Source organism: Glycine soja, chromosome 4, assembly GCF_004193775.1.
Source record: "Glycine soja cultivar W05 chromosome 4, ASM419377v2, whole genome shotgun sequence".
In the NCBI taxonomy this organism is placed as follows: Eukaryota; Viridiplantae; Streptophyta; class Magnoliopsida; order Fabales; family Fabaceae; genus Glycine; species Glycine soja.
Genome location: NC_041005.1, coordinates 3,224,576 through 3,239,873, shown reverse-complemented (window position 1 = coordinate 3,239,873; position 15,298 = coordinate 3,224,576). Strand labels below are relative to the sequence as shown.

The window sequence follows — 15,298 nt, the reverse complement described above, 5'->3', positions numbered from 1 at the left end:
TGTTAGATATTCCACTCACCCATCATAAATCAGACTTTCATAAAGTAAGGCACATCAAGTATCAAGGGTGCATTCATATATTTATTTTTTCACCATTGACATGCAAATTTCTTTTTACCGCATAGTGTCTCGTAGGGCAATGAGAATCAGACCTGGGAGGGAAAGGAAGACCAACGATTTGAAAAAAGAAGTCCTGACCAGTTTCATCTCGTTTACTGTGTATGCATAGTGAGAAAAAGAGTAACCTTATTCTCACAATCATTTTTTACAATTTAAGGTAGAGAGATTTAAAAAAAAAGTATAGTAATAAAATGGGTGATACACGGAAACAGGACTGTGTTAAATGAAAGACTAATAATAAGATATTTGTCTTAAATTATTTAAAACTTACAAAAAAGTATTTGTTAAAAACTTATTATTAATTTAAATCACCATATGATAAATTTTATTATCACATGATATATTATTTTTATAGTAGGTAGTTTTAAGATTAGTGTATAAGTGTTGTTGTAAATAATTTAAGTGTATCATGCATATTGTTATTTATTTAAAAAAAACATTAAAAAAATTGCATCTATATACACTCTACCTCTCGCCTAAAAAAAAGAGTTAGTAAAAATGCACTCTAGATTTCAAGAACAATGTATCATAGAGAGCGGTTTGCTAAAAAAACACTCATTTCTTATTATAGAAGAAATAGGTTAATAAATTATAATTACAACTAATTAATCTTTAAAATACATTTAAGTGTAGCTTGTTAACGTACGCATTCTAGAAAATAAATGGCTATACATTAACAAATGTTTTGTAAAATTTGTTAAGAGACACTCACTTTATTTTTTGGAAAAAGAATGTTAGCAAATTATAACTACAATTGATCTTAAAATGCACTTAGGTGTAGAGTGTTAGTGTATTCCTTCTAAAAAAAAAGAAGTTATTGTATGTTACCAATTTTTATATAGGTTAAAATATGTTTTTAATTTCTATAAATATAGAAAAGTTTAGAATCCGTCTTTGCAAAATTTTGGATACGTTTTTCGTTCTTGCCTTCTCCTTTGCCTGAATGAGTATACATGTTTAGAATACAAATCAGTAAGAAGTAGAACATAGTGTAGCAATTTTTAGCTTTTATTTCGATTTTGGTTGCTTTTTTTTAGACTTTACTCCCACTTGGGTTGGATGTCCCAACTTGAGATGCTTGCGTTGGAATATCAAATTCAAAAGTTGTTGCAAGAGTGTTTTCTATTGGAATTACATATCCAAGTCCTCCCATCATAGATCCAGCATCTCCAACATTGTTTTCTATTGTTGGAATTTTAGATCCAACAGCTTGTGCCTCAGATCCACCAATTTTAGAAGTGTTTCCTACTATTGGAATTTCAGATCCAATAACTAGTGCCTTAGATCCATCAGCTTAACAGTGTTTCCTATTGTCGGAATTTCAAATCCAACAACTTGTGCCTCAAATCCACTAGTTGCCACAGGTCGCTCTTTGCAGGTTCGAGTGTTGTGTCCATATTGAAGGCATCTCGTGCATTTGTTTTTAGTATTTTCTCTTCTCAGTTTAGTTGGTATTGTCTCTTCATCTGACTCTCTTCTTAATTTGTTTGGTCTTCTAGGTCCAACCTTGTAGATTAGAGGCGGAATTAGATCAGCAATATCCTTTTGGTCATCTGTCTTCGCCATTTTATAGGACTCATTTTGTGTCTGTAGCACTTAGCATAAGTCTCTCCATGGTAGTAGGCATGAACTTAGTCTTTTGGTTTCTCTCTGTTTTGTTGTATAACATAAACAACATGCCTACGAATACCTCCAAATAAGATGCTTTTCAAGTAGCCATGTTGTTGATCTCTTTGATATGATTCATTTTCTCTTGTTGTCATAAGCCTTGTTGTTGATCTCTTTGATTTGATTCATTTTCTCTTTATATGCCTCCAAATAAGTTGCTTTTGAAGCAGCTATCACTAAGTCCCTTAGCAGAGCTCCTCCTCCATTTTTTTTTTTAAATTAGTATACATATGCCTTACATGAATCTATGTTCAATTCTATCATCCAGCTCATGAAATGAAATTACAAGTCCCTACACCAAAAAGTATTTTGTTTGTCATGAATTATACAAATTACATAATATAACATTGCATAATAACATATTAAACTTAATTACCTTTTGCCTGTCAGAAATTAAAACCCATTTGTAGGTTTCAGGATCTCCAATGTTAGTCAACAACCCATTTAAGAACCATTTCCAACTCTCTTTGTTCTCAGTCTCAACAACAACAAATGCTAAAGGATAGTATTGGTCATTAGCATCTCTGATCACAACTACAAGACTCTGCCCTCCATATCGTGTCTTAAGGTGACAATCATCTACTCCAATAAAAGGTTTGCAACTATCTACAAAATCACTTTTGCAAGCATCCATACACATGTAAAAAGACCCAAACCGTGGTGGCAAAGTAGGAACATGTCTGTTCACATGGATCTTAAAGGTGTTGTTTGCATTTATGGATATGAGTTCACTATTGTAGCATCTAAGCAATGTGTATTGTTTAATTGCATCACCTTCAATTTTATGCAGTGCTAGCTTCCTAGCAAAAATTGCACAAGATCTGGTAATTCCCACAACATAAGTGGATTTCATCTCCTGCACGATCTGTGGCAATGTGAATCTTTTAGATGTTCTGAACTTGTCAAGTAGCACTTTTGCAACCCACTTTGGGATTGACATTTTTATTGTAAAAAACTTTGGCACATGTGTGATCAATTCTAGTGTTTTCAGTTGAAAGGTAGTGGTCTCACCAACCTTAGATACATATGCTGTGAATGGACGCTTATTTGTCTTACACACAACCTTAACCCTTCAATGGTCATTTTTTGGGAAATACACTTAATAACCATTCAATACAGGACACTCCATCATGCCTTCCTTAAAATCTTGCAAACATGTAAATTGCATTCCTAATGTCCGCTTGAAAGCCTTGGACATAGTTTCTTTCCTAAACATCCAAAATTTTTTTCCAGGCTTCGTAATGTCATCCTCATATTCAACATCACTATACAACTCCTCAGTTTCATAGCCAATCTCCAAATCATGCATCTCTTTAAAATTTGTATAAGGTTCTTCATGGGGTGGGTTAGACATATTGTCATCATCCATCCTATTTGGGTCTTCATCACACTGACCAGGATTTTCAACAAAAGGATCTTCATATCCAGAAGCCTTCTGTTTTCCTTTGTTGCTGACTTTGCTTTTCACTCTAGGCTCATTTTACTTCCTGGATGACTCACCATTGTCATCAAATGCCATAGCACTGTCCTAATCAAACAAATAATTCACACCATCGTCAAACACTACAATTTGTTGGTCATTGAACAACTCCTTACCCCTAGTAAGTTCACCCCTAACTTTATCCTCAGTAACTTCTTCATAATCACTCACCCCAAACGCCACATAAATATCAACTGCACACTTATGACTCAAAGCATACCTTGCAAAATCCATAATGTCTTGATCATAGGACAAATCCGTTAAGGTTTCATAATCAACATCAGACCTTTTTCACCACATTTTAAGCCCACCAGTAACAAAATACTCAAGATCGTGTATCAAGTTGACAACTTCAAGGAATGATCATGTGTCAATATCCAAGTCATGATATGCATTCTCCTTTTTCCCCTCCCATTTCAATGTTGGGTTCATAACCCACGAGCCCATGGAATGAATAGCAATTGAAAACCTCATACCTAATGAAAAATCAAACACAAATCAGTCACTAATGACCAAAATCCCTAATCCAGTTTGAAAATATAATATCCCCAACTACCATAACCCAAATTGCACCCATAAAAAATGTAACCCAATTCGTATTCGCGTCAACACACCCATGAACACAAATCAAACTCACTTCGAACCCAAATGAAATCAAACCACAAATAACGCAATCGAATAACCCAACCCCAAACAGAATGAAAAAGTCAAAGAGTTAAATAAAATTACCTTTCTATTCGAACTACCACTTACTTTGAGTTTCGACCGCCAACACCTTGAAGTACTCCAATAATGAACGATGTGCCCTCTCCTAGTGTCTCTCACAGTGTCTTTCTATGAATAATTACTGAAATTTCGAATGGGGTAACAAACCACTGAACAAATAGTAGGTTCATAGACAAAACCACATCATTGAAGACTATAAGCCACTAAAAATGACACCAACCTTGTCTTTTGTGACACCCTTTACCCCAACATGCATATAAATGAGAAAAACGTATAAAACACAAAATCTAATTAAGTCAATTTTATTCAATAAAATCGTAAGTAAATCAACATGGATAAAAAGTCCACATTCGCTTCACTGTTACCAAATAAAACTTTTCAGAAACATTTTCGGCTCAAAATAAGATCGTTCAAGTTTACGAAAGAACTCAAGTTTAGCAGCAGAATAAAATAAAATAAAATACATGTTTAGAACATCATGCAATTAAAATAGAAACTTATGCCTCAATGTCATATCTTATCAGAGTATTGTGCCCAACATCCTTTAGCACGAGGTTCGTTAAAATAATCTACCTAGCTATTTATTCTCACAAACACAAGATTAATTTGTTCCCACAAAGACAAGATTCGAGATCATCACAAGATCCAAATACAAACAACACATGGGAGTAAGTAGTTATGCTTGGATATAATCTTATAAAATTTGTAACAAACATAAAAATGTAATATTCCTATGTTAATATATAGGATGTATTAATTACAATGATAAAACTTTTTAACGACTCATTAAACCATAAATTATAAATGGTGAAAAATACCAATTTGAAATAGACACCAAATAATTAAATATCAGAAACAAATATCATAATTACAATGCTGAAGACCTTATCTTTCAAAGCTCAACGATCCATTAAAAAACAAAGTTAATTTTTCTTTTTATATAATATAAAAATATAAAATATCACGGATTAAATACATTTTTGGTTATTCCTAAAAAAATACAATTTTTATTTTACTATTTAAATAAGAGAAATTTTATTTTCCTAATTTACAAAATCGACAATTTTAGTTCAATATTCAATTTTGTCTATTATTATTTTTTTGGCTTAATTACACTTTTTAATTATCCTCAATTTTTTTTAATTTTTGATGAATTTTACTCATAGTATATTAATTTGAAGTATTTTATGCTCAATTTTTAAGAAACTTGTGTTATCCTTGGATATTTATCCATTAATAAGCATGGAAATTAGGAGTAAAATTTATAAAAAAATAAAAGTTAAGAATAAAATTGGTCAAAAAATAAAAATATTAAGCACAAAATTTGTCAAAAAATAAAAAAGTTGGGGTACAAAGATGTAATTAAGCCTTATTTCTTATATTTTAAATAATTAAATTATTTATTGATAATATTTTAAATGAATACTTTAGATTTAAAATTTAATTGGACCAAAATGAAAAATAAAATATAGACAAAATCGAAAATTGAATCAAAATTTCTAAAATATGAAAACTAAATATTTCTATTTTAAAATAAATGGACTAAAATTATGGATTAAACAAAATAAGGAGATGAAAATTATATTTAAGTCAAATATTATTTTAATTATTTTAAAATTTTATAATATGAAATGAAATGGAAAACTCTATTTTATTGTTTGCATATTGTATTTAATTTAAGAAAATTACATCCAGAAACCTAATAAATTCCTTTATTATATTCATGAATTTTATTTTTTAAATAAGATATGACATGTAAAAAATAAAATATATCGTATGCATATTTTTTTTTTTGCATTTATAATAACCAGTAAATGACCGAACTAATTTAAATACTCATATAGTGAGTTAATTAAAATTTAAGTTAAGTTTTTTTTGTCGTCTAAAAATTAAATAAATTTGTTTTTAGTCCTTTTGAATTTTTTTCCTTAATTTTAGTCCCTCAAATATTTAAAATAGCCGAATGTAATCCTTCATCATCCCGACTCCTTGTTTCATAAGGAGCAGATGCTCATCTCCATCTTGTTCAAAGCATCTTTCTTTTGAATTTTCACAAATATTCTGAACATCATTGACTACCCTCTTTCTATTGGGTTTTCTTTTCTTCTTATTCACTACAGATTTTATTTCAAGATCAAACCCTTTGTTACCCTCAACTTATGCACATTAATTCAGTGGTATCAAAATCCGTTGTGATATAATTTCAGAACAATTGTCCTTCATGCAACCATTCGAGACAAAAGTAGATTATACAGGATCAGAAATGAACAAAAGTAAAATACAATTTTGTTTTCTTTTTTCTTCTTAACATTCAACTTTAATTTTATGGTATCTGAAAATCAAAATGAAAAGGGAAACCCAAGTAAATGACGCACCATAGTGTCGGGAAAAAAACTATCAAATTTTTATTAAAATTATGATTTTTATTTAAAATTTATATAAATAAAAAATTACTTCATTATATCAAAATTAATTATTATAAAATTTATTATCTAAATTTATATGTGTATTAAATATATATTAAAATTTTTAGTGTTATATATAATAATATTAATTATTTTATAATATAATTGACTTATTAACTTAATTGGTTAGAGTGTTTAATTAATAACATAACACTAAAGTTAGAAATTCGAGTCTTTCATATATCAATAATTTTAAATTAATTGGTAATAAAAATTTCCTTTAAATTTTAAAGTTCAAATAAAAGATATATGTGTTACTATATATTTGATTTAGTTCACCAATCTTTTGTGATTTGGTTTCCTTCGATTTGATAATCCTAACTTTTAACATATTATTATAATTTAAAATTTATCAACTAAACTTTATGTTATATTGTTTTAAAAATAAATTTATTTATTTTATTAAATTTTGTTTAACACATTTGGGTTGAAAATTATAAAATAATATTATCAATTTTTTTAAATATAATAGTAATTTGTGCATTATTTAATATTTAACACTATTAATATATCATTTTTTAAAATATGAAAATAAAATATGTATCTTGATTATAAAATAAAAAAATTAATAAATGATTTAATACTAATTACTAATAACCACGAAAAAAATAATATAATTACACCATGTGTTTTGTTGGATTTGATTTGTTTTTTATAACAAGTTTGAAAATCGAATCAAATCTTAAAAATATGTGATTTTTAAAAATTTTGGTTTTGGCCGTGAGTTTAAGCAGTTTTTGGTTTTTTTAATCATTTAATGGTTTAAAAACCATTTGGTTTGATCTTGAATAACCATAAAAATGTAATTAAGTTAGCATCAAGATTGGAATTTGGTATTTTTAATATTTGAAGGGCTAAAAAAAAGGTTTTTTTTTTCAAATGACTAAAAATAAATTTGATCAAAAATACATATTTAATCCTAAAACTTATTTTCATAACTAATAATTTTTTTTCTATACACAAAAATATTATAAAAAAGTAAAAATATTTTTTAAAGTGCGCATTAAAACTCAATCTCTATTAATTATCCTAGCAATTAATATAATTTATCAAATAAAAAATAATAAAAATGAAATGTTCCTGGTTTCAGATTTTTTTTACCAAAAAAAAAACTAGATTTCGTGTCTTTATTATATAATAATATTAATAATAAATATACAAAGATGGGATAAATAATAAATATTCTTTTCTAAAATAAAAAAATCTGCCAATTTAAGTTCAGGATTCTACTATATAGGTCATACCCTTCAGGAGAGTCCAGTGCGGTGCTACTATCCTTCTTTTTCGTTACTGCACCGATCGCCTCTCTCTCCGGCGTAATTTACCCTAAAAGAAAAGGAAAAAAAAATTATTACGAACCCAAAAAGTTTTCAGTTTCTACAATATCTTTCTCCGAACAGAAATTCCTTATTAAATACTTAGTTAGGGTTTAACACTTCTGATACTTAATCTACGTCAAGTTGTGCTTCAACCTATTACCGCATTCAATTTACCAGAAAAAAAAAAAAAGAAATGGCTCAAGTTCTTGAGAACCCCACCATTGACGCGGCGGCTTCCGGCGCGAACCCCTCGCTGACGACCATCTCGTTGTACGTCGGGGATCTTCACCACGACGTCAACGATCCGCAGCTGTATGATCTCTTCAACCAGGTTGCCCAAGTCGTTTCCGTTCGAATTTGCAGGGACGTGGCCACCCAACAATCCCTTGGTTACGGCTACGTCAATTTCAGCAACGCTCACGATGGTCTATTTCTTCTTCTGAATCGCATTTGTTCTTGCATTCATAGGATTAATCGCATTTGTGTTTGCATTGTGATAGGATTAATTGCATTTGTTCTTGCATTGGTAGGGTTAATCGCGTTTGTTCTTCCATTGATAGGGTTAATCGCTTTTATTCTTGCATTGTTAGGATTAATTGCATCTGTTCTTGCATTGATAGGGTTAAATGGCTTTTATGCTTGCATTGATATGATTATTACTCGCATCTATTCTTGCATTGATAGGATTAGTAGCTTTTGTTCTTGAATTGATAGGATTAATATCGCGTTTGTTCTTGCATTGATGGGATTAATCGCTTTTGTTCCTGCATTGATAGGATTAAGCACTTTTGTTCCTGCATTGATAGGATTAATCACTTATGTTCTTGCTTAGTACTATTTTAACCTTGATTACAAACTGTAACTATCATGCAGCCGCAAAAGCAATTGATGTGCTGAATTTCACTCCACTGAACGGCAAAATCATTAGGATAATGTACTCTATTCGGGACCCTAGTGCTCGGAAGAGTGGTGCAGCTAATGTTTTCATAAAGGTGACTTTTGCTGATTCTCAAACCCTTTTTCTCTATGATGAATATTAATTTTTTTTCTGGTTGCTTATTAATCTTGTTATTTCTTGATTGATGGTGCAGAATTTGGACAAGGCGATTGATCACAAGGCTTTGTACGATACATTTTCGGCTTTTGGGAATATTCTATCTTGCAAGGTTGCGACAGATGCTTCTGGCCAGTCTAAAGGCCATGGTTTTGTGCAGTTTGAGAGTGAAGAATCTGCACAAAATGCAATTGACAAGTTAAACGGCATGCTGATCAATGATAAGCAGGTCTTTGTGGGTCCTTTCCTGCGGAAGCAGGATAGAGAGAGTGCTCTCAGTGGCACAAAGTTTAATAACGTTTTCGTGAAAAACCTGTTGGATTCAATGACTGAGGCTGACTTGGAGAGAATTTTTGGAGAATATGGAGCTATTACTAGCGCTGTAGTGATGAGAGATGTAGATGGTAAATCAAAAGGTTTTGGTTTTGTCAATTTTGCAAATGTAGACGATGCTGCTAAAGCTGTGGAGGCTCTTAATGGAAAGAATTTTGATGGTAAGGAGTGGTATGTTGGAAAAGCCCAGAAAAAGTCTGAAAGGGAGCTTGAACTGAAAGGGCAACATGAACAGATTACAAAGGAGACTGTTGATAAATATCATGGTACAAACTTGTATATCAAGAACTTGGATGATAGTGTTGGTGATGAAGAACTCATGGAACTGTTCTCTGAGTTTGGTACGATAACCTCATGCAAGGTGTGTGAGTATGGTTCTTCGTTTTGTTCATATCTGCAATTGTCAAATCTACATCTTCGTAAAATGTGTTTCTTTTTATCTTCGTAAAATGTGTTTCCTTTTGCCTAACATGCAGGTTATGCGAGATCCAAATGGAATTAGTAGAGGATCTGGATTTGTTTCATTTTCAATTGCTGAGGGAGCAACTCGGGCTGTAAGTATGAAAAAAATGTTAGGGACTATCCTTAAATAACTGATGAGGAACTTTATTGCTCATATACAAAATCTGTTGATACTTGTAGCTTGGTGAGATGAATGGTAAAATGGTTGCTGGCAAACCTCTCTATGTTGCCCTTGCACAGAGAAAAGAAGATAGAAGAGCAAGGTTACAGGTAATATACAGTGCAACAACAGATCACCAGTTAACTATATGCTTTATAATTACATTATGGTCATCTTTAGGAATAAAAATTCCTGCATTAAGTCCATTGCTACTTGTAGTTATTTTGTGTATTTTCATGCCTGACTCTGCTTTTAGTTAAAATTTTACATAAACTTCTTTTTTGTAGCAATCTTTTCAGTAGCAGAAATCATCCATTGTTTTTAGACTAGCAAAAGATGCTTTTGTCGCATAAGATTTCATTCCTATGGATCACAAATATGAATTGCACTATGTCAATAGTACAAACATGATATATAGAATACATAAGACAATTTCAAAATGATAGAGGAATTGGCTAGGATTTGCTTCCAGAAATGTGGAACGGTTACTGTTTATACATAGATGCATCAATATTTGCAACTACAGGAAGAATTTGGACAAGTAGGTTGAGTTCATAAATTCCAATAATACTTGTGGTGCATACATTGAATTGGAAGCTATGGTATTGTTTCATTGAGAAAAATCACACCAAATGGAAAGATTAGAGGTGAAGTGAAACACAGAGGAGGTCAAGCTGTCTTGTCCTATTAGATGATATGTTGGAAGGAAAAAAAGTTAAAAACAAGTTTCTCTCAGAATCAGGAGAAAGATATAGTTTTTTTTTTTATTTGAAGCAAAGAGAATGATATAGTTTTCTGGTCTAATGATTTCAGATTTTGTAGGTTGTGAATTGTTGAAATTATCGGGATTTACATAGGGGAGGAAAAGAAATATAAAAAAAAGACCGAGTGATATTCTCTTATATTGGTGTTGAAGTGAAGACAAAGCACTACAGTTTTGTACTAATAGACTGTTAATCCTAATTAAATAAGGAAATAAACGAATTATTTTAAGATATGGAAACCACTCCTGAGACATTACCTCAGATACATTGTAAACATTCTATGATACAATCTTGATATTTTGAGATATTTTCTATTTGTACTGATATGAATGGTTAACATAACTGAGAAGGGTCTTAACTTATTCTTGTATTTATACATGCAGCTGTTAATTTTCTGACCTAGCATAATTGCTTTATTTTTTTGGGCATATTATTTCATGCAGGCACAATTTTCACAATCGAGGCCTGCTGCAATAACCCCTAATGTTTCACCTCGAATGCCTCTATACCCTCTAGGGGCTCCTGCGATAGGACAACAATTTTTGTATGGGCAAGCAGCTCCAGCCACGATACCTCAAGTAATTAAAGATTCAGTTGGTTTTAAGTTTTTACTCATGCATAATGTGGCCTACAGCCTACCTACCTTTTAAGTTTTAATGTTTCAGTTGGTTGTGTTGTATTCTGTATTTCTGTTCCTCCTGCATTACTTCTGTGTTGCAATATTCGATGAACATTTGATCTTCATAACAGGCTGCATTTGGTTACCAGCAGCATTTTGTTCCTGGAATGAGGCCAGGTGGTGCTCCAAACTTCTATGTTCCACTGGTTCAGCAGGGTCAACAGGGACAGCGCCCAGGAGGACACCGAGGATCAGGTCCTATGCAACAGCTCCAGCAGCCATTGCCATTGATGCACCAACAGGTCTTATTCTGCACACCTTTGGCGATTTCTGTTCTGTTTTCCTTTTTTAACCCCTTGTATTTGATATTCTCTATGCCTGATGTTGGTATACTTATTGTTGCGGTTTTCAGATGCTTCCAAGGGGACATGTCTATCGATATCCTTCTGGCTCCAATATGCAAAATATTCAACTGGCAGGAGTACCTGGAGGAATGGTCACTTATGGCATTGGTCAACAAATGCCCACGCAGGCCCTGGCCTCGGCCCTTGCCAATGCTACTCCTGAACAGCAGAGGACTGTAAGACCTGTTTCTGGCTTTAATTTCAACACATTTGGGTTTAGCACTCATTGATTCATGCGCACTAGAAAATTGACATACGACTCTATTTTGAATGGTTTTGTAGATGCTTGGTGAAGCTTTATACCCGTTAGTAGATAAGCTGGAGCATGAAGCAGCAGCAAAGGTTACTGGTATGCTCTTAGAGATGGATCAGCCTGAGGTATTACATCTGATTGAGTCACCGGATGCTCTCAAGGCTAAAGTTGTTGAGGCCATGGATGTGTTGAAGAAAGTTACACAGCAGCAATCAAACAGCCCAGCCGATCAACTGGCTTCACTCTCTCTGAATGATAATGTCGAGTCTTAAGATTATGTATGCCAGTTTACAGGAATACACATGTTCTTAAAACAGTCACAGTTGTGTTTCTGGTTTTTTTGTAGGATTAGCAAACACTCCTTGGAGTAACTTATTGATTTGCATTTTGATTTGGTTTCTCTTCACTACTGCTTAGTTTGACATGGCCGTCCTATTTTGGCCCCAGTTTTCTTTAAAAAAATAATGGCTTCCAGCTTTTAACCGTGTTTCGTGCTAACTTTAATTTCCCATGGTTCGTTTGTTTATATGCTATGCTTAACAAAAAAAGAGAGGGGAGGAACAAGGCAAGATTAAAGCCAAAATTTGTTCAGGTAGATCCCTCTTTTTTATTTGAAATTCTTTCTTTAATTTTAAGCAATTCACTCCTTTTGGGAGCTTTTCTGGAATCCTAATGATATTCAAGTTTGCAACCTAAAACAATAACAAAATCAATTGAAAATCTTTTTATGAAAATATGTGAACAAATGAAGTTATTTTCTACACTAATGTGATTCAAATGAAGTAATCTTTTTATAAATCATTTACTAAGTTATACCACATGTATACGAATTGCCTTAATCCATATAGAAGTTCGTTCAAATTGATCTAGTAGACTATTTAAGAAAATAAACTAGTTTCAAAATTGTTCAATTCATCAAACGTTCACATAAATATCATCAAGTCATCATATAAATTGGTTGTAACATCTAACAAAAATTAAGTCCTTCATGTATCGTCAAACTAATAAGTAATAAAAAAATCCCCTTACTGCAGAAGAAAAAGTTGCATCTATCAGATTATTACATATGAATATATCTATTGAAAATCAATATCTAATTTGTTACCTATTTAATTTTATATATTCATCCCATCATAATTCATGATAAGTTTATTGATATTTGTGATATTATCCTAGAAGTTATATTAAAAGTGATTTATGATTGAATGGCAACGTAAAATAACTGTTTTATAAATTATTAGAAAAAATAAAACAAAAAACATTTATTCAATTTAAACAAATTTTAATTAATTAACTCTTAATTAAGATTGGATACCGGAAAATATCATGAATGACATTAATAAACTTTTGATTGTAATATTTATTAGTTACGTATAATAATATATAATATAATGCCTAGATATAGTTTTGGTTCTTAATACTTAAATGGATAAAAGTTTGACCGACTTTTATTATAGAATGTTGAACGTATTAACAAGTTTGTAGATTTTTATTAATAATTTTTTTAATAAAATTTAATTTAAAATATGAAAAGAAAGTATAACTTTTTTAATGAAATATTATTTGAGTGAAAATAGTAAAAATTGATCAAATTCATACTGTAATTTAAATTTGATATTAAATTAAAATCAAATTAAATCACATAATTTTTATTTGATTAAAAGGCCTTTTTAATAATAAAAATCGAATCAAATCAGACTGCCGAAACGGTCTCAGTCTCTCTATTCTTTCTTTGTTTTCTCATCATGATTTTTTTCTCCGTCGTTTTGCTTTTTCTTTTTATTGCATTCAAATAGGGGTGGTTTGGTCGTCATAACTATTTAGTAGATAACTAAAGAAGGTGGTTACGTTTCAATAATCCATTGTCGTCCAGCGGTTAGGATATCTGGCTTTCACCCAGGAGACCCGGGTTCGATTCCCGGCAATGGAACACATTAATTTAAGTATGGTTTTTTAATTAATTTTTGTTAATGGATTTATAATTTATTCGCGAAAGTGCAACTATAATCCAATACGCCCAATAATAAAAGATAGTGCACACCAAACTTGCAAATTAACATAGGTCCACCTATGACTTTAAATGCCCATTACTGTCATGCATGCTAATCGTCCATGAAAAGTCTGAATAATTCTATTTGTACTCCCTTCTATTTTTCTTCCTTTAAGGAATGTAAAAGAAGAATTTTTGTTTTTTTTTTTTTTGTTTTTAGGAAATCAAAAAATATTTTCTTGAATAAATGAAGTATGGAGAGAAAATAAATAAATAGAGAAATAAAAGATTTGAATGATATATATAGGGCCAAAGGATCGTGCTTGATTTCTATAGACAGAATTATAGCCAATTATTGAAATTCAGTATTAATGTCCATTAAATGTTTATATTACTCCATCTGTATTTATATGTAAATAAAAAGAACTATTTTTATACTGTTTAAGAAAGTTAATTAAAATAATTTAATTTTATTAATATAAAACTATTTCTAAAATATCTTTGATTGAAATTTGATATCATCAATAAAATAGAATTTTTGAAAATAAAGTTACAATTAAATATAGAATGTTTTAAAAATAATATTATTAAGTATGAGTAAAATTAGTTAGATTTATTTATATTTTCAAGATACAAAATAATACCTTTTGCATATGAGAGTTAATATTTCGGGACATCTAGTATTTTGGTAACCAAAATATGTCATGGGCATTTATGGCAGCTGAAAACAAGCGAGGATCTAAACCGAATACTATTCTGTTACTCCTATGTGACTATGTACATTTTCGGTTTCCTTGGTTAGTGGATATTTATATCCAAGTGTGGGGTATAAAACTATAAATAGCACTTAACTGTAGGAAAGTTTGGATTTATGTTTCTTTGTAATTCTGTTCTGTATTCCGTTTCTGGGACCTCTGGTACTCATTTAGTACATATATCTTTTGCTTTTCACAATATTTTTTGAGATAAACTTAAATTTAAAAGAAAAATACAATAAACTATCATTAAGAAACAAAGATTGAATTTAGATAATTTGTATTGCATGAGTTCAATAAGTTTAGATCCGTCAAGATTTAATTCGGTTGATGGAACAAAATACATAAATTATTATAAATTTCTTAATAATAATTTCAACTCCCCTATATAAAAAAATATAAGTTTAGATTTCATTTATGGCTATTGTACTAAAAAAAAAGATTAAGTGACAGTATAAAAGGTCCTGTAAAAAAAAAAGTGACAGCATTAAAGGCAATGATAATATCATAGTTATATGACATCAATAAATCCTGTTAGACGAAACTGGAAAGAATAAAAAGGGTTATTGTTAATACAAAATTTTACTAACACATTATGCTTCCTTCATTTAGAAACTAAAACACGACAATAAATAATGAAAAAAATATTAGTATATCGGTTTGCTCATATGTATGTCAATTTAACAAATAATTTGTTGCAATTATATTCTATCATAAAATCTTATA

The 15,298-nt window shown here is 30.7% G+C and overlaps 1 protein-coding gene and 1 non-coding gene across 4 annotated transcripts; both read left to right on the top strand.

The window, feature by feature from the left end:
* The first annotated feature begins 7,698 nt into the window (after window positions 1-7,698).
* Window positions 7,699-12,309, top strand: LOC114408722 (polyadenylate-binding protein 8-like). 3 transcript variants are annotated; one of them, XM_028371872.1, is made up of 9 exons: window positions 7,699-8,203; window positions 8,652-8,770; window positions 8,870-9,526; window positions 9,642-9,719; window positions 9,808-9,897; window positions 10,995-11,129; window positions 11,323-11,472; window positions 11,583-11,750; window positions 11,857-12,289. In XM_028371872.1, the coding sequence occupies exons 1-9, from the start codon at window positions 7,972-7,974 to the stop codon at window positions 12,097-12,099; spliced, it is 1,872 nt and encodes a 623-aa protein (XP_028227673.1). In that variant the 5' UTR covers window positions 7,699-7,971; the 3' UTR covers window positions 12,100-12,289. The 3 variants fall into 3 exon arrangements, with proteins under 3 accessions (XP_028227673.1, XP_028227672.1, XP_028227671.1); XM_028371871.1 differs by having other exon boundaries at window positions 11,320-11,472; XM_028371870.1 differs by having other exon boundaries at window positions 7,972-8,203; window positions 11,302-11,472; window positions 11,857-12,309.
* Window positions 12,310-13,685: 1,376 nt separating this feature from the next.
* Window positions 13,686-13,757, top strand: TRNAE-UUC. The gene has a single exon. It is a non-coding gene; the product is annotated as a tRNA-Glu (tRNA).
* Window positions 13,758-15,298: the final 1,541 nt, after the last annotated feature.

Excerpts from the sequence above, each read along its gene's own strand:
- LOC114408722 (XM_028371870.1), top strand. The coding sequence starts at position 7,972 with ATGGCTCAAGTTCTTGAGAACCCCACCATTGACGCGGCGGCTTCCGGC. Across the intron at positions 9,527-9,641 it reads GTACGATAACCTCATGCAAG|GTTATGCGAGATCCAAATGG; the intron begins GTGTGTGAGTAT and ends CCTAACATGCAG. Across the intron at positions 9,898-10,994 it reads ATAGAAGAGCAAGGTTACAG|GCACAATTTTCACAATCGAG; the intron begins GTAATATACAGT and ends TATTTCATGCAG.